Source organism: Sceloporus occidentalis, unplaced genomic scaffold (assembly GCF_023333645.1).
Source record: "Sceloporus occidentalis isolate IW3139 unplaced genomic scaffold, rSceOcc1.0.p SCAF_167, whole genome shotgun sequence".
Classification (NCBI taxonomy): domain Eukaryota; kingdom Metazoa; phylum Chordata; class Lepidosauria; order Squamata; family Phrynosomatidae; genus Sceloporus; species Sceloporus occidentalis.
The window spans coordinates 640,690-663,967 of record NW_028317147.1 but is presented as its reverse complement, the minus strand read 5'-3'; the positions used below and the strand labels follow the sequence as shown (position 1 = coordinate 663,967).

Here is a 23,278-nt window from a genome sequence, read left to right as displayed (position 1 = left end):
AATTTATTTTTTCAGATTTCTTGTTGTTTACAGTTGAAATACAGTTTACAAATTGGTGCAATAAATATTCTTAACATAATTTTGTAGATGTCTTTACATTTGGTGTGGGGGGGTGCCACTTACAGGATCCGCCCCGGGTGCCAAATACTCTAGGTACGCCCCTGTCCGGACATCACTACATTCTATGTCAGCAGCCTCTGTGAGTACAGGTTCTGATTATCTACTCCCTTGCAAGGCAATCCGTTTTTAGCTTCCCCTTGCAGAAGCACTTCCACCCATACCAAAGCACCTTCTTCTAGAGAAGCATACAACCAACAAGTGCCTTTATTTCTGTGACTTTCCTAATAAAGCTAAGAAAATACAGAAGACTTTTATAGTTAAGCTATCTGACCTTATTCATTTCCTGGCATTTGACATTCATATCCAGGCATCTGACCCTGGGGTTCCAGAATAATGCCTATATTTGTCAGTTTGATAATATATAGGGTAGCTTTCTTTAACCTGAGCAGGTAATGGAAAATGTATACTGCAGGGTTTGAGCACAATTGCTGCTTTCACAAGAATTTAAGGATTATAACTATCCATGTAAAAGGATAAATCCTCTATATATATAATAAAGTCTGATTGATAAGATAAATGCCGTGGTGATACTTTAGCTATATATTATTTCTCAGTATAGTCAGCTTTATTTAGATTTGAAAGTAAAATGTTGGTATTTAATATCTTAGCCTTTTTGTAAATTCCTATTTTTGCCTATTCGGTTCAACCATTGAGAATCAAATTTATTTTTGTGTCTATTGTCTAGTGTTTTTTTAGGGATGTGATGATATTTTAGCTGTTGTCAGAAATGTAATTCGAGATATCACAACAGACAATGCTTCAAAGTACACAATCTGGTGCCATCCTTCTTTGAGCTCATATGTAAACTTGAAAGGATTGTTGCCTGGTTACTGTGCAAAGCTGAAAGATTTTTGAAGGTTATTTAAATATATGTCTAATATACTTTACTGTGAAATAGTGTACAGGTACATTATACTAACTAAGGACAACATATGTTTCACAAACACCGAAACAAGAAAAGAAATACAGACTGGCAGTTTAAAAAAAAAATCACAATTTTAGCATTTCTCAATAACCTGCTGCTTGTTAGGCAGGAACCACATGCTTAAAAAAATTATTGGTTGCAGTGGCGTATTATGGCCTAGCCCAACTAGGACTAGCCCTAGGGTAGCAGGTCCACGGGACTGTAGCCCTGCCAAATCCACTTAACCCATGCAGATAAGCACAAGAGGAACTTCCTCTCCCATCAATAGTCTTCCATTTGCTGCACCTGTTGAAGGCTTCATGAAAATTCTGGACTTGATCATGCAAACCTTGCTTGGGCCAGTCAGTTGCAAAATTGGAGTTGACGTAATGGCCTACCCTGCACATTATCTGTCTGTCTGTCTATCTATCTATCTATCTATCTATCTATCTATCTATCTATCTATATGAGAGAGAGAGGTAACACACATATATATATATACCGTATTGGCTCCAATATAGGCCGCACTTTTTTCCCCCACTTTAAGTCTTTAAAGTGGGGGTGCGGCCTATATTCGGGGTCTAGCGCCCGACGCCCGGGACATGCAGTCCCGGGCGACGGGCAGGCAGCGGGGTTAGGATACAGATCCCCCGCAGCGGTGCAGGGGACCTGCATCCTACTCCCCGATACGCTCAGACAGCCTCCCCTGCCAGCACTTCCCCCGGGGGGGGTGCCGGCACGGGAGGTTGTCTAAGCGCATCGTGCGGACCGTCCGCACGATGCGTTTTACCTCTGCCCGAAGTTGTATACACGTATTGCGTAGATGTCCCCCGCCGGCCCCGCAAGACACCCGGGAGTCTGCTCCGGTAAGTCGGGGGGGGGCAGAGGTGGACAGTGGCAGCATATCTCGGGGGGAGGACAGTGGTAGCATATCTCGGGGAGGGAGAAGGACAGTGGCAGCAGATCTCGGGGGGGGACAGTGGTAGCATATCTCGGGGAGGGAGGACAGTGGCAGCATATCTCGGGGGGGGAGACAGAGTGGCAGCATGTTTTTTTGGTGCTTTTTTAAAGAAAAAAACTTTTTCTTTAAAAAAGTACCAAACTTTTAGGGTGCGGCCTATATACGGGGGCGGCCTATATCCGAGTCAATACGGTATATAGATATATATAAACTCTCCAGGTTTGCCTGGAGATTGCGGGGTGAAGCACTGCTTTTCCTGTTTCCCGGGTCAAGACCCGAATCCTCCGGGTCGCAGGAGCGGGGTCTTGACACGCCCCACTCCCTGGCCATTTTCCCTTTAATGGGGGTGTTTCCCGCCGCTGTCAGAGGGAACGCCCCCAACACCAGCGGGAACTCCCACTGACGTCAGCGGGACCTCCCACTGACGTCAGCGGGACCTCCCACTGACATCAGTGGGAACTACCACTGAGTGACGGGACCTCCCACTGACGTCAGTGGGCAGTGCTGGCGCGTCCTGCAAGGTAGCCCAGAAGTTTCCAGTTATGTGTGTATGTATATATATATATATATATATAATGTAGTATACCTGACCTGGTAATTATATATCTAAGTGCAAGAAGTGGACTTCTAAACATGATGTCAATGATAGTGACTGTACAAAAAAGTTCGACATTATACATTGTCTGTAGCGTGTTTCGAACACTTGAGACTTTATTTGTTTTTCACATTTTGTAGATACCAAATGCTGCAATGCTTTTTAAAGCTTCTAAGTGAAATACAAGTTAGGCAACAATGAACTAATTGCAGAACTGTGGATTCAAATGAAATGTTCACCTAAAATTAAAGAGCACTAGCAGTATGAGAAAAGTGCCATACTGTGAACAAAAAGTTCAACACTTTAAATCTCTGATAAAATACAGTACTGTGCAACAGTTTTAGGCAGGTGTGAAAAAATGTAGAGTAAAGAAACTTTCAAAACTAGATGAATCATTTATTTGAATCATTTCACAAAATATAAAGTGAGTGAACAAAAGAAATATCTAAATCAAATCAATATTTGGTGTGACCATGCTTTGTCTTCAAAACGACATCAGTTGTTTTAGGTACATTAATGTTTGGTCAGAACCGGCAGGAGTCGGTACTAAGTAAATAAGTGCACTTTAAATTTGTAGTATTATATTGTTTGGCCAGCACTTAATGGCAACCACTGACAAGGGAAGTTTTGTCCCTATAGAGACTGCTCCTCTATGCTTCTTGGACGTTTGCTTGTAAGATTTACAATTTTGATTATTTATTAGTAGATAATCTTTTCGAAGCACTTAATACCCATTTTGTTTAAGGACATTCTCTAAATTGCTGCACATTCATGCAATATTATTGTACAATGTTATTTATAGAGCTCCACCATGAGTGTCTGACTCAGCATATAGTGACTGGAGTTATGCTGTACCTTCATCAATATCTGGCTCAGTATATAGTAAATGGGAGTTTTTCTATACCAACGTCAATGTCTGACACAGTATATGGTGATCGTAGTTAGGCTGTACCACAATCAGTGTCTGGCTCAGTATATAGTGATAAGAGTTATGCTGTACTGCCATCTGTCTGTGTGGGGTATCTCTAGGTATGTCCCTACGATAAATAGATGGTTTCTTTTGGAATACAGTTTGTTGGGTACTAAGAGGAAAGAGTGTTTCCTACCCTGAACAAGTGTTTAAACTTATGTATGAAATAATATATAAGCTAACATTTTCACTGTCTATATGCGTCAGTTAAGATGTGACAACATATAGCTCTACAAAAGCAAGTGATCAGAAGTACACAATAAAATACATATTGCACAAAACATATTGCACATAATATATTGCACAGAACATATTGGGTGAAGCAAAAAGTGCATAGAGTATTACACAAAACATATCGCACAGAGCATATTGCATCAGACGTATTGCACCAACCATATCACGCAAATCAAGTCATACAAATTATATTGCACAAGATGATATGCGCAAAGGATTGTGCACTTGCGGTATTGCTAGAGCATATTCCACAAAACTCCTATTTCCACAGACCACTGCCATTTTAGTTGATTTATCAAAAGAAATCTTGTAATAGTGATTTTAACCACAACAAAGTTTTTTTTCTCTAAATATATATTATCTGTTTTTTTTAATAGGTCAAAAGCCACATCCCAAAGTTTCTTTGCCTTTTTTGCATTGCCATCATACAGTACATGAATGTAATTTCCTACTGAGTCAGCACAGCACCAACATAAGTTGGTGGTCCCTGGGTGCATAATAGCCAATGTAATTGTTACTAGGTAATATTTTTAACTACTTTCTAATGTGTTTCAACTAGTGATGAATTGTGAATGATTTTATTAATCATTTTTACATATGTATTCCACTTTTGAGATTTTTGTTTTTTGTTTTAAATCCCTTTCCCATTAACCTATTACAGATAATCGTCTTGCAATTTTGAAATTGATTGAGATAAATTGTGTTTTAGGTTTTTGAAATTTTTTGTTCACCAAAAATATTTCTTAGTAATTTATTAATCTCTTTGAACCCCTTTAATAAATATTTACTAATAAAATATTTTATTCTAAGAAAATTAAATATCTCAAGAGTTTGATAAAATATATTGTGATTTTAAATCGGTAAAGGATTTAATATTGGCATCAATAATAAGGTCTTAATAACAGAATGCCGCTGTTCTTCCAGTTTTTTTAATACCATGTCCTCTAAACAAGTACTCTGATAGGTACAGTATGGGATCTTATTGCTTAAATTTAATTTCCTTTTTATTTCAAATGATATATTTTAAATAAATCAGGCATCTGAGAATCTCATAAATTGGCTGCTAATTGTTTTTTTCTCTAATTCAGGATTGGGAAATGGATTTGGACATAAAGGACTTTAGTAACCGAACTTTCATTAAAGAGGAAAATGGCACTTTTGCAACTACAAGATCAGATTTTCCTGTTTGGGACGACTACAACAGCAGCGTTGATGACATTCGATACTTTCTTATTGGTTTGTATACATTTGTAAGTCTACTTGGATTTATGGGAAATCTACTTATTCTTTTGGCTATTTTCCGAAAACGTAAACAAAAGACTATAATAAACTATCTGATTGGAAACTTGGCTTTCTCAGATATTTTAGTGGTACTCTTCTGTTCCCCTTTCACACTTACTTGTGTCTTGCTGGACCAATGGATTTTTGGGGAAGTCATGTGTCATGTGGTGCCTTTCCTCCAATGCGTGTCTGTTCTAATATCAACCTTAATGCTCATGTCTATTGCTTTGGTTAGATATCATATGATCAAAAATCCATTGTCCACAAACTTAACTGCAAACCATGGATACTTTTTAATCGCAACTGTCTGGACTCTTGGATTTACAATATGTTCTCCGTTGCCTGTTTTTCATAAAATTATAAATCTGAGGGATGCATTCAATTTAGAATCATTGATCAACAGTTATTTGTGCATAGAATCGTGGCCATCTGATTCATATAGAATTGCCTTCACTATTTCCTTGTTACTTGTGCAATACGTATTGCCTTTGTCTTGCTTAACCATAAGTCATACAAGCGTTTGCAGAAGTATAGGTTCAAGGCTGCCAAGCAGAGGTACTAAAATTGAAGAAAATGAAATGATAAATTTAACCCTTCAGCAGCCTAGAAACTATCAGTCTGAAGCAGTCTCCAGCAGTCAGAGGTGGAGTTATTCTTTTGTCCGAAAGAACAGAAGAAGATACAGTAAAAAATCAGCTTGTGTTGTACCAGCATCTAGACGGCATCAAGAGAGTAATACTGGGGACCTCCCAGAAACCTCAACAACGGAAAGGAGCCACACAATTCCATCTAGTGTATACTTGCCAGGAGTGCCCATTTGCTTTGAAATGAAACCAGAGGAAAACTCTGAATTGCACAACATGATTTCTGTGTCTAAATCCATATCTCGAATAAAAAAGAGATCTAGAAGAGTTTTCTGCAGGCTAACAATATTGATATTAGCGTTTGCTGTCAGTTGGATGCCACTTCACCTCTTTCACCTTGTAACTGATTTTAATGCCAATCTAATTTCCAATCGACATTTTAAATTAGTCTACTGCATCTGTCACTTGCTTGGCATGGTGTCATGTTGTCTAAATCCCATACTGTATGGATTTTTAAATGACGGTATAAAGGCTGATTTGATGTCATTCCTGCAGTGCTTCCAAATATCTTAACTATTTATACACAATTTTAAACTCTTTACCTACTAAAAATGGAAACTACAAAAAACGTTGCTTATAGATCCTATTAAAAAATGTATAGATGAGGTTATGTGTTTAACTCTGTTACTCTTTGTTCTTTTATAATCCTTTGTATTTATGTTATTGCCTTTGGAAATATGAGGCACAAAAACAGAGACTGGTTTATAATCTGTAATAAAAATACAGATGAGAGCCTTAAGAAAAATCATTGAAGTTAAGTGCCAAAAAAATCTGACTACTTTACAAATGTATAAAAAATATATGTTATAGAATTTGTATATATGTTCATACTTTAAGCACATGATCTCTGTGAAGTCCAGAAATGAAACTTAAAAATAGGTATTTTTTTAAAAATATTATTGCAACTAAAAATTGTGATTGATTTTATTCTGTAAGGAGGAAAGAAAGCAAGAAACTAAGTTAGCCATATAATGGTTCAGTGATACGTAAATGATAAGTAGCAGAAGTGATTAATGGTGTTAATGGTTAGGTAAAATTATACTGCAAGCTTTTGGGATATCAACATTTTCTTTTTAGAAATAGTAACTGCAAAAGCTGGGGTATGTAACAATCAGAATTTCTATATATCATAATATACATCATACATATAAATTATTCTGCCAGGTGTTACTATAATGGCAATGAGCAGTGTATTTCAGAAGGGAGATTACAGCTGACAACTTTGTTCCTTTTATGAAAAGGATAGCAAAGGTAGGAAGGACATCATTGTCTTGCTAGGCTACAGATTTATGTAAGGTAGCTAATGTACATCAGATGGACATATTGGCCAGTAGCGTGGCATACGGTAAATCCAGTCTAGACTGAGCAGGGAAGTTTAATACTAAATAAGAGGAGGAATTCAAGTAGGCTTTGTTCTGGATCACAGGCCTCCACTTTGGAAGACCAGGACTTACTTGCCATCAACAGACCTCAGCATCCATTGTCATCGCAGATGTTTCACATTAAATTGATTGTAGTCACCTAGTAACATTTTCATAGAAAATTACCACTGGTACACAAAGTATGTTAGTGAGTTGGAGCAAAGAGGAAACTCCTGCATATAATGCACGGGCTTTTTATGTGCAAGCAATTCAAGATGAACATTACAAAACATTTAATAATTTATAATTACAAGTAATGTTGTATAATTTGCAAAAAATAATATTTTATTAGTCTTGCATCGAGGAATCGTTTGCTGTGATCTAAAAGAATAGTATTAGAATGCCTTGTTCAAGGTGTCCCTAGATGTCAACATATGACTCACTAGCTTTAGTTAAGGGTATCACAGTCAGCTCCCAACTATGGAGAAGGAGCCACAGAAAGGTCACTGGTTTTCAGAAAAATGGATATTTACACACATTTATTCCACATCAGCAGAATGTTAAAAATAAATAAATCTCATTGTTACATCTTCAGTAACCCCGAGTTGCCAGGGATTGTACATTTTTACACAAACCTTTCAAAAATTATTTTCATGATGGAATCCATGGGATTCTAATAAAAAGGGTAGAAAAGGATGGATTGTTTACAATATACATATACATTAGATAGAAAAATGTGCTCCCACAGAAAAAAAATGTGCTACAAAAGTAATGTGAATGTATTTAATTCAAACAATGTATTTTTTTGAGTAATCCAAAACACAGAAAATAATGTATCTGTTTTAAATGCAACAGCTTTGATTTTATATATTGTTGTCTAAACCCTACCCAATTTTAATCTCAATATCAGGTTTGTTAGATGAAAAAACAGACAGAGAAACATGTTACCTTAAGCTTTATACTTTTATATTTAATCAACTGCCTAATGAAAACTGTTGACTATACTAAAAGCTTGCAACATATTTGAGTTCCTTTACCCAATTTTGTATGTTTCTTTAAAAAAAATATATACCTAGTTATCTATATGCATAAATAAATAATGTTTTTGTATCTCCATTTATATGTATTTTACCACTCTGAGTGACATGTGGCATTATCATTTAAGATATTAAAATGGTTAAAAAAAAACATCTAAAAATGCGCAGAAAGAGGTTTGAGCACTATAGGTTCATTCATAAAGTGCTGGCAGGAAAAGAACACATATCTAATCTTGGGATTATAATCCACATAAACCCTTTTGAGTTTAAGTGCTGTAAAATTACTGTCAATCTTGTGTTGTGGTAACAGCTACATTGTGGTTTACTGAGCTAAAAAGACTGCAGATTCTCAGATGAGAACTGTACATGGAGAGACTTGTCATACAAACAGCTTTGTACTAAATGAATTTATGCTTCTGCTTACAGTGAATATTCCAGTATTAATAAATCACTAGAAATAAATCTTTCAATAGCTATTTAATATGGAACAATTTGATCTGTCTTAATTCCTGCATCACATTGTTTTATTAACCAGTTTGTTAACATGAACCAAATCAAGAACAATATAAAATATGGAAAATGGATTTCTTAATGGGAAGAAATAATAAAGACCCTGGGAAAATGAAGATGAGATACCTGGTCCTTTATATATGAATATATACAAATACAGTTGTGCTCAAAAGTGTGCATACCCTTAGAGAATTGGTAAGATATGTACCATATGTACACATTTCAGGCAGATGTAATTAGTCAAAGGCAAAATAATATGAGTACCCATCATAAAAAAAGATCTCACTGACATACTGAATCACCTGGAGTAGAATTAGAATGGGATGAATCGTTAGCCACATCCCTGATTAAGTGTATGACACATACATTCTAGTCTTGTACAATTGAGGCTGATGGTTTACATTCACCTAGGCTAAAGACTCACAATCCATTACAGACAGAATTTTGTCAGCTTTAATTCACTATATCAGAATCCCAGTGGGTCAAAAGTTTACATTTACTTTGGTAAATATTTGGTGGCATTGCCTTTTAATAGCTTAACTTGAATCAAACATGTAGTTATTTGGAAATTGCTCCTAAGGAAGAACTCAGCTTGTCAACGTCCACAATCTTTTTTCTGGGCTGAGTTGCTTGGGTTTTTCCATGGCTCTACAGGTGGGCCCTTAAATACAGCAAAAGGTGCCAACGAAGTAATCATGACAATTGGTCAACTAGAAGATACTGAAAAGTCCTTACATCAGTTTCTGGAACACAGTCATCTTAAACTTCTGACCCATTAGAATTCTGGTATAGTAAATTAAAGCTGAAAGAATTATATAATAGATTGTTTTACAATTACTTCTGATGTGAATATCAGACAATAAATCTATTTTCATGACAATTGTCTGCCATGGATCATATTGTGTTCAACTAATATTGCCTATAAAACTGAATATAAGTGGTCTATGAGGACTAATGGTTGGGAATCTGCTTAATAATAACTGCAAGTAACAAAGGAATACAGTGGTATTGTTAAATAGATTAAGAAATGAAAAATGCGTAAAGTATAAATAAAGCCATGTAAACGAACAACAATGAGATCATGTCAGTTAAATAACCAGCAGGTAAGTTAATATAAAACCAGTTATGTTCTTTCCATGGAATTCTTTCAATAAGGACAATAGGGGATAATACCAGGAGAATAAAACGCTAGCACATTTTACACATTGAGTGCTTACTTAGCAGTCCTAAGGACTCCAACTTGTAGTTATTACTTTCTTGTGTCAAAGATATCGGCTAAACAAATTATTAGCATCAAGTCTTCCAATTGATGAGTTCAGAAACCAATAAACACACACCAAACAGTCCATGTAAAAATGCATCCATGTTTGAAAGGTATCAAAATTTGAGAAGCTTAATATTAAGCTTAATGGCCATATGGCTAATTAAAACTCACAAAAGCACTTATTAGAATTGCAAATGTAGACAACCTTCTATCCGCATCTTCAGACAGTTCACATGTTTACATTTCAAATCCTTAATCAAATACAGACTCCAGAAAAGCTGTTACGGTAGAATCCATTATACAAAAGGATTTTCTAGAATATATCTTTAATTAAAAACAAGATCACAAAACATGGATAAAATATGTTTGTCTTTTCTCACCTCCCACAGTTTTCATTAGGTCACATATTTATTGTTTACAGACCTGCTGCTGTGTACACATAATCAGTGCTGTACCAATTATTTTATCCTCTATTAATGAGCATCTAAAACCCATGCCTAGTTTCCTTTCACACAGAGGATATTAAGACTATACTCTCAGTTTTATAAATGATCAAGGCATGAACTGGAAAATTATGATTTATCATAGCAAAAATCAGGAGTTTCAAATATTTTTTTAAATAAGTCACTTTTTCGTATTTTGGCTAATCAAATGTAAATGTATGTTTCATTCAAATACATTTTATTCTATAATCTAATATGTAAGTTTTAGCTTTGGTCATTTGGTTAATTGAACAAAAAAAACCATAATTTCCTTGCTTTCCTAATAGCAAATTTTGTTAATGTTATTGCTGTGGGCTGTACGTATAATTGTGGTCCTTAGAATAGCTGTCTTAAGATTTCTTTCATCACTTGCAACACTTTTTCTAACAGAGAAACATACAAATAAAAGTGTTGACAAGAAGAAAAAAAGTACCAACAATAAACTGTTTGCTTGTAATATAACAGCCCACTTCTGCCCTAGTTTTCAAACAAGCAAAACAAATATGTGCAAAAGCAAGCATCGTGTGTGCATCAAACAAAACCAGTTTATATTTAGTCAACAAGGAAGACAAAGCAAACTATACTTTAAGTTGTCAATGTCAGACTTGGTTTGGCATGGTAAAGATGTTGTTCTACTTCATTTACTAAAATTAACACTTATAATACACTATAATACACGTATGCCCAGACACAATTATTTAGTCAAGTAAAATTTTGCTTCATTCATATTTTTGCCGGTAACAGTTAATTGTTGTGTGACACAAGAGCAGATACTGCTATGTTGCTGCCATAGACACTGTAAAAAGCTTCCTAAAAGTTCATTTATTTAATACTCTTAACAACGTCTGCAAAAAAGCACAAAAACACATTTTCTGAAAAAATACCACCGAGGGCTTTATTCAATGAGTAACTGGAACGTTAATTGTGTCAATGACGGTTGAAAAAAACATTGTTTCCAGTTCAACTACAAGTATAAATGTAAAAAGTCCTGGAATTTAGGTGAAAAAATACTTAAAAAGCTACAATGAATGCAGTAGGTAAGCACTATCTTAGTTTCATCATATTAAAGTCATTTCCCATTCTAGCATTGAAAGGGGTAAATGTTAAACTCTATTCTAGTGTGCTTGTGTCAGTATTTTTCCCCTTCACATGATTACCTGTGTATGGCCTTGGCTCGTCTGACCACACCTGCCAGCCTCCGCTGCCGTCTGCCAGTGATCATTTGGTACGATACACAGGTATATTACGTAATTGTTTAATTGCTGATGCATTTGTGTGTGTGTATTTAAATGGCTCATTGACTTTCTACGATTACAATCCCCGTGACAATACATCTGCCGGGGGAACATGATACAATATTTCTGAGGTTTTAAGCTATGGAAAAAGCTCCAGTTGGATCATCAGCGCCTTGATATATGCTCAAGTAGAATTGTTTGGATCTAGTACCAGATATAGGAGCATTTAGAATTTTGATTTGTTTAGACAAATGTAAAACTGTCCAGATGGCCCATTCTGATTAGAAGTTGTCATTATTTACTTTTTCAGTCCACAGGGATTCTTCCAGCTCAACCTTCTTTTTGTGAACAGCGTGGTCACATGTGGTAATGTTCTGCAAAACCAGCCTTCTTAATATGTATTGCTGTAAACAGACCACTTAACAATCTATTAACATTGATTTAACTGATGGTGTATCTTGTGAAAATTAAAGGCTTGGTTACCAATTGGAATGTTAAAAAACAAAACAAAAAAAACAGCAGGCACTGAAACAAACAAATCTTTTTAACAATTCGCAGTTTCACAGTCAATTTGTTTGTGCATAAAAATCTCAACTTGGTTCTTTCTACAGTAAGTGTGCAAAAAATTGCAATTGTTTTGGAAGCTCCTTGATCCGACCATGAGGAATAACTTAAACTTATTTTGATTGAGGGAACACAATTTTCCATTCAGTCGAAAATTTCAAGAGTTTGTTCCAAATCTTAATTGAAACTACCTTTTTTTTTATTTCCCAAGAAATCATTACACATGAGCATAAACACAATTGTACTTTACTTACATTTGCTCCACTTGCTGTGTGTTTTCTAATGCACTTGAGGTATTTTTCCACAAACTTTATTCATTAAAAATCAGACATTGTCAAGTCTTCTGCTGGCGGAAAAAATAAGACATATTCCACCTGGAGTTATGCACATACTGCTTTCTCTCTAACAAATTGCTTACATTGTCACAGTGCTGCTAATACAAATATTACTTTGTCTAGCTTGTAAAGGGTTTGCCAAATTATTAACTATAAATAGGTACACATTATGGCCCAACGCATATGTATCAGTAGTCAAATTTTCATTCTGTGTACAAATGTTATCCAATAATTGTTTTTACACTTTAATTCTTTTATAGCTTGTCGTTCATCTTTGGTTAAATTCATATCTGTTGTAATTCTTGCTATATATAGGAGTTCCTGCTATACTGTTTATACTGTCACTCTAAAAATGTATTGGGTAAAACTCTGATCTAACTTAAAATGTATCTCTTGTTTTTATTGCTGCTAAACCACTGGTCTTGTCTAAATCCATATGTAATCACTCTAGACCTGAATATACACTTATCTTGACACATTACATACAACTATTAACGCTTGGAAAATCATCAGAGTAAATAGAAAACAGAAGAACTATCAACATTTTTATAATGGTATCAAATTAAGAAACAAAACGCTCCAGGTCACCCTCTGGTACTTTGCTTGGTGGACTGATACTATGGCTATTGCTGCATCAGCTTTCTAATTTCCCAGCCTTACTTATCCTGTGTCATGCTTTGCAATTTGTGGTTGATTTAGTTCCTCTTACCTATTACCATGGGGCATTGCAGGGCAATGGTTTCTCCACAACATGGTTCCTTACCTGACACCAACAAAAGTCATATTCCATGGCTCTAAACAATTGGCCAATATACATTACCAATCATTAAATAATAGGTAAAATTGGTATTTGTATACACCATAAATTATTTTTAATACCCATGTATAAAGAAACGGTTAAAAGTGCAGTTGATAAAACAAACAGTAGCTTGCATAAAGAGATGGCTTTATATAGGCTTATACATAAAAACACATACGTTGCTAAATGTATGTTTGCATATCATAGCATTATTTTGCAAAACTGACAATACTGCAAACAGACAAGCAAAGGGTGCATAGTGACTCATAGTTTTTATACATGAAGATGTAAGATCCAAATATGATGTTTTCATGCCTTTTAAGTAAAATGCAAAGTTCAATCTAATTTAGCTAAATGTATATTTTTAGGCATCTAACTTCTCATATATGCTGGCTAGGTTTAATGTAAAATTAATATTTTCCAATAGGACATAATTGACTATAAAAATTGCTCTATAAAATTGCTCTAAAAATTACTATATTATTTACTTCCTAGTCTATTACTTTTATATAACGCTAATTATTTATTCTGACGGTTAGGTATATCAACAATCCGTGAACAAAATCTGAGCAAGTTATTTTTAACTCTAAAACAAGTAATTCTTTAGCCCATTTAACTTTCCATCTCCTTAAAACTTTCAGGCTATTTTCAATTGAAATTCATTAGCAGCCAAAGTAAGATCAAAGTAATTGTACAATTGGGTTCAATTAAGCTGAACTAGCCGTAAAAAACTGTTCAACATATCTATCACCCTCTCAGTAAAGTAAATCTTCTTTACATTAAGACTTTATTACATAAAATAAAAGGTCTAATCTCAGGTTCGACGTGTTGTGCATTAAGAGATGGTATTCTGCATTCCTTGGTTGTAACGAGTGGTTATTTGAGTAACTGTTGCCTTTCTGTCATCCCAAACCAGTCTGCCCCCCCAAACCAGTCTGCCCCTTCTCCTCTGACCTCTGACATCAACAAGGCATTTTCGTCCACACAACTCCCGCTCACTGGATATTTTCTCTTTTTCGGACCATTCTCTGTATGGTTGTGTGTGAAAATAAATCCCAGTAGATCAGCAGTTTCTGAAATACTCAGACCAGCCTGTCTGGCACCAACAACCATGCCACGTTCAAAGTCACTTAAATCCCCTTTCTTCCCCATTCTAGTATTCGGTTTGAACTTCAGCAAGTTGCTGCCATGTGATTGGTTGATTAGCTTTTTGTGTTAACAAGCAATTGAACAGGTGTACCTAATAAAGTGGGCAGTGAGTGTATGTTGGAAGGGGGGCAAGGGGCAATGATGGCACAGACAAGCTGTTTAGGGGCAAAGGTGTCACTGTGGGACATGGTGCTTGGTGAAGTTGGGGGGCCCCGGGACACATGTTTTGTAGAATGGGACATATTCCAGGGCAAACCATGCCTTTATGATGATCAAATATAGATGTATGAAGTTTTATTATTACAGATCCAAGCAAGCTGGATACATTTTCAATTTTTGGCTACTTTATCTGGAACTTATCATAATCAGTTAGGCCAAATTCCTTGGACACTGAATATTTGTGCATTTGTGCATCAAATCTGGCATTTAGATTTAGATACATAATCGATTTGAAACCACTACAGAAACAAACTCCAATTTAGTAACATTAACAAAATGCACAGGAACATCTGGTGAAAAATAAAAGGTTCAAGGAAACAGCATTAAATGCAACCCAAGGTTACAAAATACTGTATTTGCTCGATTATAAGATGACCCTGATTATAAGATGCCCCCCCCAAATTTGAATATTAATTTAGGAAAAAAAGATCCTGAATATAAGACTATCCTATGGAAAAAAGTAAACAATTGTTTCACATTTAATAAAAACTATGATTGAGAAACCTGCCTCCAGTTATGCACATCTGCCTGCCCAGATTTGCCTTATACCCCCTTAGATGCCACTCTGTCCCCAGAAATGCCTTATACCCCTATATGCCACTCTGCCTCCCTGATACTCCTTTTAACCCCATTATGCCACTCTACCTCCCTGATATTCCTTTTAACCACATATATGCCACTCTGCCTCCCTGATATTCCTTTTTACCCCCTATGTGCTACTCTGCCTCCAGAAAGCCCTTATATCCCCCATATGCCACTCTTACCCCCCTTGACGTACCAGTGCATCCCTAGATTTGTCCCCGTGCTTCAGATTCCTTGGTGTCTAGTGGGGCAGCTGGTGGAGGTCTGCGCAATGTGCGTAGACAACCTCTGCTGCTGCTGCCGGCACTTCCTCCGGGGGTTTTATAAATGAGCACTGGAAGGTCATGTGAAGTTGGCGCGCATCACACAGGCACCCACCGGCTGCCAGAGAGGAGGATCCAGGTCCCTTGCAGCACTGCGTGGGATCTGGATCTTCATCATGTAGTCAGACCTCTATTTGAGGTCTGATTATAAGATGACCTTGAATATAAGACGATGGTTATTTTTCAGAGCATTTGCTCCGAAAAAAACTTGTCTTATAATCGAGCAAATATGGTATACCCCATCGCTAATTCTCCTCACCTGGATTAGAGTCTCAAATTAAGAAAATCTAAAATAGTTGTAATTATCCATTGCCACACAATGGCTTTTGATGTGGATGATTTAAGTGAAGCCAATGTCATACAGCAAAGTCAGTCGCTTTGAGATCTTTAAGGTTTTGATGAACAGATGGTTTCTTTCCGCAATGAAGGTTGCGGGAAATAAAAGGATAGGCTGTATGCTGCTGTGAACAGGTGGGGTTTTAGTGAGTACTTAAAGTTAGGAAGGGGAGAGAGTTTGCCAGAATGAGAAAGGACATGTGAGTGGACAATGGGTGAAAACAGAAGAGAGATGCATAGCAAATAACATATATAACATATATAGGAGGTACAATGTTGTTAATGACTCTGTAGGTAAATTTTAAGATGTGCCTATACTGCGACGGGAACACATTTAAAGCAATTGTCCTACAATGTCCCATAGTTTCAGTGATAGTTACCAAGGTCAGAAATATGGTCAGGGATGATACCAAAATCAGAAACATCAATGTAGTAGTCAGCTAGCCTGAGATACAAGATGATAACATTGGAAGACAGGTCACAGACAAAGCAAAGGTCAGGGGCCAGAATAGAAGTTTGGAAAGCAGAAATACCAGAGGGCAATAAGTCAAACATGTAGTCAAGATCAAATTCAGACAAATCAAGCAACACAGGAGATATAAGGGTGGGTAGAATCAAGTAGGCTGCCAGGAACATGTACTAGTCTACGACAAGTAGCAGGTACGGGGCTAGGAGCAGTTAAAATCCTGTTGCAGCAATGGTAGCAAAACATTAAAAAGCACCATGCTTCAGGTGTTTTAATAACATAAGGTAATTTAGCAGGCTCCAGGTGGAATTGAAGCACTTTAAGCTAGTCTTTACTGAGGGTACTTTGTACTGCAAACCCTAAAGCTTTTTGTGTTTTTACAGTATGTTTGTTTAGCTATGATTTCCATTTTCCATGTATACTGTCAGGGCCGGCCCAAGACATTGTGCTTCCTGGATCTCAGAATGAAATGCTGTTCCCCCACCAGAACCATGGCAACATCCATTATGTTATATTATGATTAATACATTAGCTCTCTCATGCTTTCTCACACTCTCACTCTCATTCATGCCCTCTTACTCTCTCATCCACACTCTCATTCATGCTCTCTCACACTCTTATTCATACTCCCTCACAATGTCTTTCCACCTTCTCCACCAACTGCTCCTGTAACCCTGTCTCCTTTCCCGCAGCTCTGCTTCTTCCTTGCCTCTTATTGTCTTCTTTTTTCTCCACTTCTCCCGTGTTTTCTTTTTTTACCCAATTCTACATGAACCTGGCCTATAGGATTCTATATTTAGCCATGATTACTAGGCAAAGGACCAATGGGGAAGGTCCCATTGGCCCTTTGCCTAGTAATTATGGCTAATAATTAGACTTGGGCACCAGGGGGCTCTTCGTGTTCGTCTTCGTGCTCGTCTTCGGGGAAAAAAAAATCTTCGTATTCCGCGAATATTCGCCCGTTCCTGTCTTCTCTTCGGGCGAATATTCGCGGACATTCTTCGTGCTCGTTTAATCTTCGTTTTCCTCCTGGTTGCCTAGCAGGGGTTAATACGGGGTTAATAACACATCACAGCAGCAGCAGCTGCCGTGAAGGTACGTGTGTGCAGCTCTATTGGTCGTTTCGGCAGGGGGCTGGTCTGGCATCAACGAGTGAATTGCAGAACTGCAGAATGCACTTCATTCGTTGATGGCAGGCGAGCCCCCTGCCGAAACGACCAATAGAGTTGCACACACATACCGAGGTGTACTGTCCATAGATGTTTAATAAAAGAATAGGGAATATTTTACATTTTTAAATTGATTTTGGACCACTTTACATGCCTAACATTTGCTACCTATTTACAATGGCATACTTTGCAACAACCCAACTTACTTATTGGACAGGACTGGAAAATAGCAGGACTGTCCACCAAAATCTTGGGTGTGTTGGCAGGTATGCTGATGGAAAAATGTTGGACAAGAACTAAAAAATAGCTTAGGGTTAATGTACGGTTATGTTTAAGATTAGTAGCAGTGCACTGGTTTGGTTAAAGATGGATTATGTCTAAATAATAATAATTTAATTTTAATGTTTTTTTTTAAAAAAAAATAGGGGTTTATTTAAATGTATTTTAAAGTTAGATTTATTATTTAGTACTTGATTATATTTATTAAATGTTTATAGTAGCGTTACCTACCGAGCTATAACTACCTATGTGTATTTGCATTTTGCATACCTAGTTTAGCTAAATTAGATGGGACAGGACTGGAAAAAAGCAGGACTGTCCCTGAAAAAGTTGGGTCTGTTGGCAGGTATGTGGATGGAAAAATGTTATAGGGTGAAGTGTGAGTTATAGTGTTAATGTAATGCTATTAGTGAGTGAAGGCTAGGGCAAATAACAAGGAAAAGGTCCTTGTGTTTTGTGCATTGTAAGTGTGTGTGTATGTGTGTTATGTGTGATGTCACTGTGTGTTATATGTGTTATATGTGTTATTGTGTGTGTTATGTTTGGTTGGTTGTGTATCAGAAGGAAAATAATGAAATGGAAAAGGAAATGGGAAAGGCAAATGAGTGGGCAATTGGCGACCCGCTCACCTGTTTCACCCCAGGGCAAAGCACCCAAACACTGTCAGTCTTAGACGTTTGGCAGCAGACTTCCAGAGCTCAGACACAAGGCCCTAGCGTAAGCTGGCCACTCCGGCGGAGGTAGCAGGCGTTGCCACACCGCAAACAGAGGCAGCCAGGGGGGAGAAACTGCCCTTACCATTAGGGACATTTTGGGCATGACTCTAGCCAGGAAGCGAACTGGCAGAGAAGAGATGCTGGCACCACCACCAGCAGCAGCATTGAAAAGGCGAATGAGTGGGCAATTGGCGACCCACTCACCTGTTTCACCCCAGGGCAAAGCACCCAAACACTGTCAGTCTTAGACGTTTGGCAGCAGACTTCCAGAGCTCAGACACAAGGCCCTAGCGTAAGCTGGCCACTCCGGCGGAGGTAGCAGGCGTTGCCACACCGCAGACAGAGGCAGCCAGGGGGGAGAAACTGCCCTTACAATTAGGGACATTTTGGGCATGACTCTAGCCAGGAAGCGAACTGGCAGAGAAGAGATGCTGGCACCACCACCACCACCACCACCACCAGCAGCATTGAAAAATTGGAAAGGCGAATGAGAGGGCAATTGGCGACCCGCTCACCTGTTTCACCCCAGGGCAAAGCACCCAAACACTGTCAGTCTTAGACGTTTGGCAGCAGACTTCCAGAGCTCAGACACAAGGCCCTAGCGTAAGCTGGCCACTCCGGCGGAGGTAGCAGGCGTTGCCACACCGCAGACAGAGGCAGCCAGGGGGGAGAAACTGCCCTTACAATTAGGGACATTTGAGGCATGACACTAGCCAGGAAGCGAACTGGCAGAGAAGAGATGCTGGCACCACCACCACCACCACCACCACCAGCAGCATTGAAAAATTGGAAAGGCGAATGAGAGGGCAATTGGCGACCCGCTCACCTGTTTCACCCCAGGGCAAAGCATCCAAAGACTGTCAGTCCTAGGCGTTTGGGAGCGGACTTACAGAGCTCAGACACTAGGCCCTAGCGTAAATTGGCTACACCAGCGGAGGTAGCAGGCATTGCCACACCGCAGCAAGTGCAACCAGGGGGAGAAACTACCTTAAACATTAGAGAGAAAAAATTTAACTTTCCAAGCTAAGAGCTGGGTAACCCAATTTGGGCAGATTGAATTTAAGAAAGGCAATCTGCTCCATCAGATGAGGTGCCATGCGTGAGCGCTGTGGACTCAGTATGTTTCCAGTCATAGAAAACACGCGCTCACTTTGAACAGTGGTTGGCGGACATGATAGAAGCTGCTGCGCAACCCATGAGAGTGCAGGCCACACACTCTTCTTTTCATCCCAGTAGCTAAGAGGATCAACATTAGGAGCAGAAGGAACTTCACAGAGGTAAAGTTTGACCATTTCAGCAGCACTACTCTCCTTTCTGCTGCTAGCTCTGTCAGATGGTCCAACTATACTGCCAAGTGCCTCTTCCCAAAACGCAGCTGCTCCACTCAGCTGTGTTGTGCTGCTTGTGGCACTGCTGCTGATGCTGCTGCTAGGGGTAGCAGACCACATCATCTCTTCCTCCTCCTGCACCTCACCCTCCTCGGACAGCATTCCCATTTTACGCTGCCAGTCACGCACCTTGTTGACCAATTGCTCCCGGTAGCTACTGAGAACATTGAATTTCAAAGCTAGCTTTCCCTTAATTCTTGGATCACAAAGGCACGCTAGCATCATTTCGGGACTCTCTTCCATTCGCTTGCGAAGGTGTACTTTTAGCAGATCCTTCAGCTTCCTGACTATGGCTGCTACGTCAGGATGTAGAGTGCCACCTTGAACAGCCTCACGGTTTCCAAGGAACACATCCATCTTGCTGCCTAGATGGGAGAACACTGGGATTACCTGGGCCAGACTGGCAGTGTTTGAGCTTAAATTTTCTGTGGCATCCCTGAATGGTTTAAGGACTGCCACTAGCTGGGCGATCACTGTCCAATCCTCCCTATTCAATGGAGAGGTAATCCCAATATTGTGCTCTGAGGCAAGATTATGGATTGCCCTCTGCTGCTCCAAAATCCTCTCTAGCATGTCTAACGTGGAGTTCCACCGTGTACTGACATCCTGACGTAGGCAGTGTACGGGAAGACCTGACCTCTCTTGCTCTTCCCTCAAAAGTTGGCTAGCCTTAACACTATGGTGAAAGTGCCCAGCGATCTTTCTGCAGCGGGACAGAACTACTGCTGCCACATTAGTTCCTTCTGACATTGCTGCCTTCACTACAAGATGGATGATGTGGGCTGCACAGCGCACACCAACAATATGACCATCTCGCAGCGCTTTCACCATATTGGCACCTCCGTCAGTTACCACAAAACCAACTTCAACATTGGTGCCCGCCTCTGCTCCCACCCAAAGGCTAAACATTTTCCTAATCGCATGCAGAATATTTTGGGAAGTGTGCTTTTCATCCATCACTTCTGCATGGAGAAGGAATGATCGGTAGCCTGCTGCAGCAACTTCCTTAGACACACCGGGCTGCCACCAGTGTGCTGTCAAAGAAAGAAAGGCATGCTGGGCGCTAGGTGCACTCCACAAATCTGTAGTGAAATGAACACACTGACCAGCAGCCTTGGAAAGCTCCTCTTTCACTGCTGCAACACAGGACCGATACAGCGAGGGGACAATGTTCCTGCTGAAAGTGGAACGTGACGGAACTGTGTATTGTGGAGCCACAGCCGCCATCAATTGTTTGAAAGGCTCCCCTTCAATCATGGAGAAGGATGCCCCTCCAACAGCAATGAACTGACCAATAAGTCGCGTTACTTTATTGGCCTGCTGTTTGGGCATCGTTCTCTTGGAGTGGAATGCCCCAAATTCTTCCAGGGTGGGCTGGGCATGCAGTGCTCCAACCTGCCTTGGTCTCTGGCTGCCAGCACTAGTTGCTGCTGCTGCTGCTGCTGCTGCTGCTATTGGCTCAGAAGAAGAAGCTGTTGGGGTTTTTCCACGGCCACCAGCTATGCTGCCTGCACTAAGTTTTACCTCTGCATCTTTCCCCAATAGCACAGCGTTGTGTTGAGTGCTGAGGTGATGCTTCATGCTAGCACTGGTAAAATGGCCAGACACTTTCCCTCTGCTTATTAGCTTCCCACAATGTTTGCACTTTCCATAGCGCCCTTCTTCAACATTTTCAAAGTGCTCCCAAATTGGGGCGCGCATAGCCTTGGAGTGTGCCTTGGGTGCTGCTCTTACTGCTCGGGGTGGATGAACAGAGGCAGAACTAGTGGTGGTGGGACTGGTGGTAACAGTACTGGCCATAGTGGGACTGCTAATTGCTTTAGATTTGCTAGGTTTTGCTGCTGCTGCTGGTGGTGGTGATGGTGATGATCGTAGCGGAGAAGGTGGAGGCTCAGGGGAAAATTGTGCACTAGTCATTTGGACACTGCTCCCTGAGGAATCTGATTCCTGACCACTCATCTCCTCTACTTCCTCTGGCTCATAGTCTAGCTCTTCATTAGCCAGATCGAATGGAATTCCTGCTAGGCTGGAGCTAAGACTGATATCGTCGTGAGACTCGTGACTAGTAGTAGTGCGAGCAGGAAGAATAGACTCTGCACTTGGCCTCTCAGTCTCAGGCTCCTCTGCTACCTCGCTAGGTGGAGTTCCACTATGTGTAGCCCTCTCTCTAACTGTCTTTACAAAAATTTTGTAAGGACTTGGTGGCTTGCTAGAGGTACTAGGAGGACATGGCGTGGCGGTACCAGTGGGAACAGTAGGCGCAGCACTAGTGGTGGTAGAGGCGGGGGTGGTGGTGGTGGTGGTTTTCCCTACAAAGGAATGAGATCGCTTTGGTTTGGGACCCCTCTGAGTCTTGCTGCTAATTTGGCTCTGCTTGGTACCTTGCATGCTGCTGGTGGATGGGGAAGATGCTGCTTGGGGCAAAAGGCACTTCTTTTTAGTCACTGGGCTGGTACTACTTGTGCTACCCTTTAACTTTGAACGTGCTTCTGGTGCTTTAGGCTTTCCGTAAAAAACCATAGAGCTTGTGGGCCTAGCCGCACTACTACTGCCTGCTTTTGGTGCCTTTCCTTTACTTGATGATCCTTCAAGCAATGCTTCCCCAAATGATAAGCGAGAGCTTGGCCTACTTGGCCGACTAGACTGACGCAAAGGCTGCATCTTAGAGCTGGTGGTGGTGCTGGTGGTGGTGGTGGTGGTGGTGGTAGATGGAGCTTGTCCCTCCTTAGTCCCAAAAGGAGGATCCATTTCAAATTTTGTGTTGTGTGTGTAGTGTAGTGTAGTGTAGTGTAGTGTTTAAAAAACTATAAAAAATAAAATAAAAAAATAAAAATAAAAAAAAGGAAAAACGAATTAAAGACAAAAAAATTAGAGGAAGTTCTCTTCAGTGCTACTGCTTAAAAAGTAAAACTATGCACTACTGCACTGTGCTGTGTGCAATCTGCCAAAATCCTAAAGTTATTGAAATTATTAACTCAAGATTAACTATTTAATAACTAGCAGTATTTTATTTTTAATTTGAATTTACACGGGCCTAAGAGCTTAGCCTACCACTATGCTAGCCTAAAGCTATATTTCCTTACTATAAGTCTACCTCTAGGCAGACGCTCTCAAACCCACTAAGCTAAAGTGAGGTTAAATCAGATTCAGTATATGATTTATTAATTAATATTAAGTTATATAATATTAATAGATTAGAACTAATTTACTTATATATTATGTATTATAGATAGAAGAATATAGATTATGAATTAGAATTTAGAATTAGAATTACTTATATTATAGATTATGAATTAGAATATTATTATTTATAATATATTATAGATTAAGATTAAAGAAGATTAGAATTATTTTA

General features: G+C 39.1%; 1 protein-coding gene across 1 annotated transcript; it reads left to right on the top strand.

Annotated features, from left to right (window-relative positions):
* The first annotated feature begins 4,878 nt into the window (after positions 1 to 4,878).
* LOC149279406 (neuropeptide Y receptor type 5-like) lies at positions 4,879 to 6,222 on the top strand. Its single transcript, XM_089501227.1, has one exon. It carries the CDS (start codon positions 4,882 to 4,884, stop codon positions 6,220 to 6,222), a length of 1,341 nt encoding a protein of 446 aa, XP_089357353.1. The 5' UTR covers positions 4,879 to 4,881.
* Positions 6,223 to 23,278: the final 17,056 nt, after the last annotated feature.

Coding starts and splice junctions, on each gene's coding strand:
- LOC149279406 (XM_089501227.1), top strand. CDS start 4,882: ATGGATTTGGACATAAAGGACTTTAGTAACCGAACTTTCATTAAAGAG.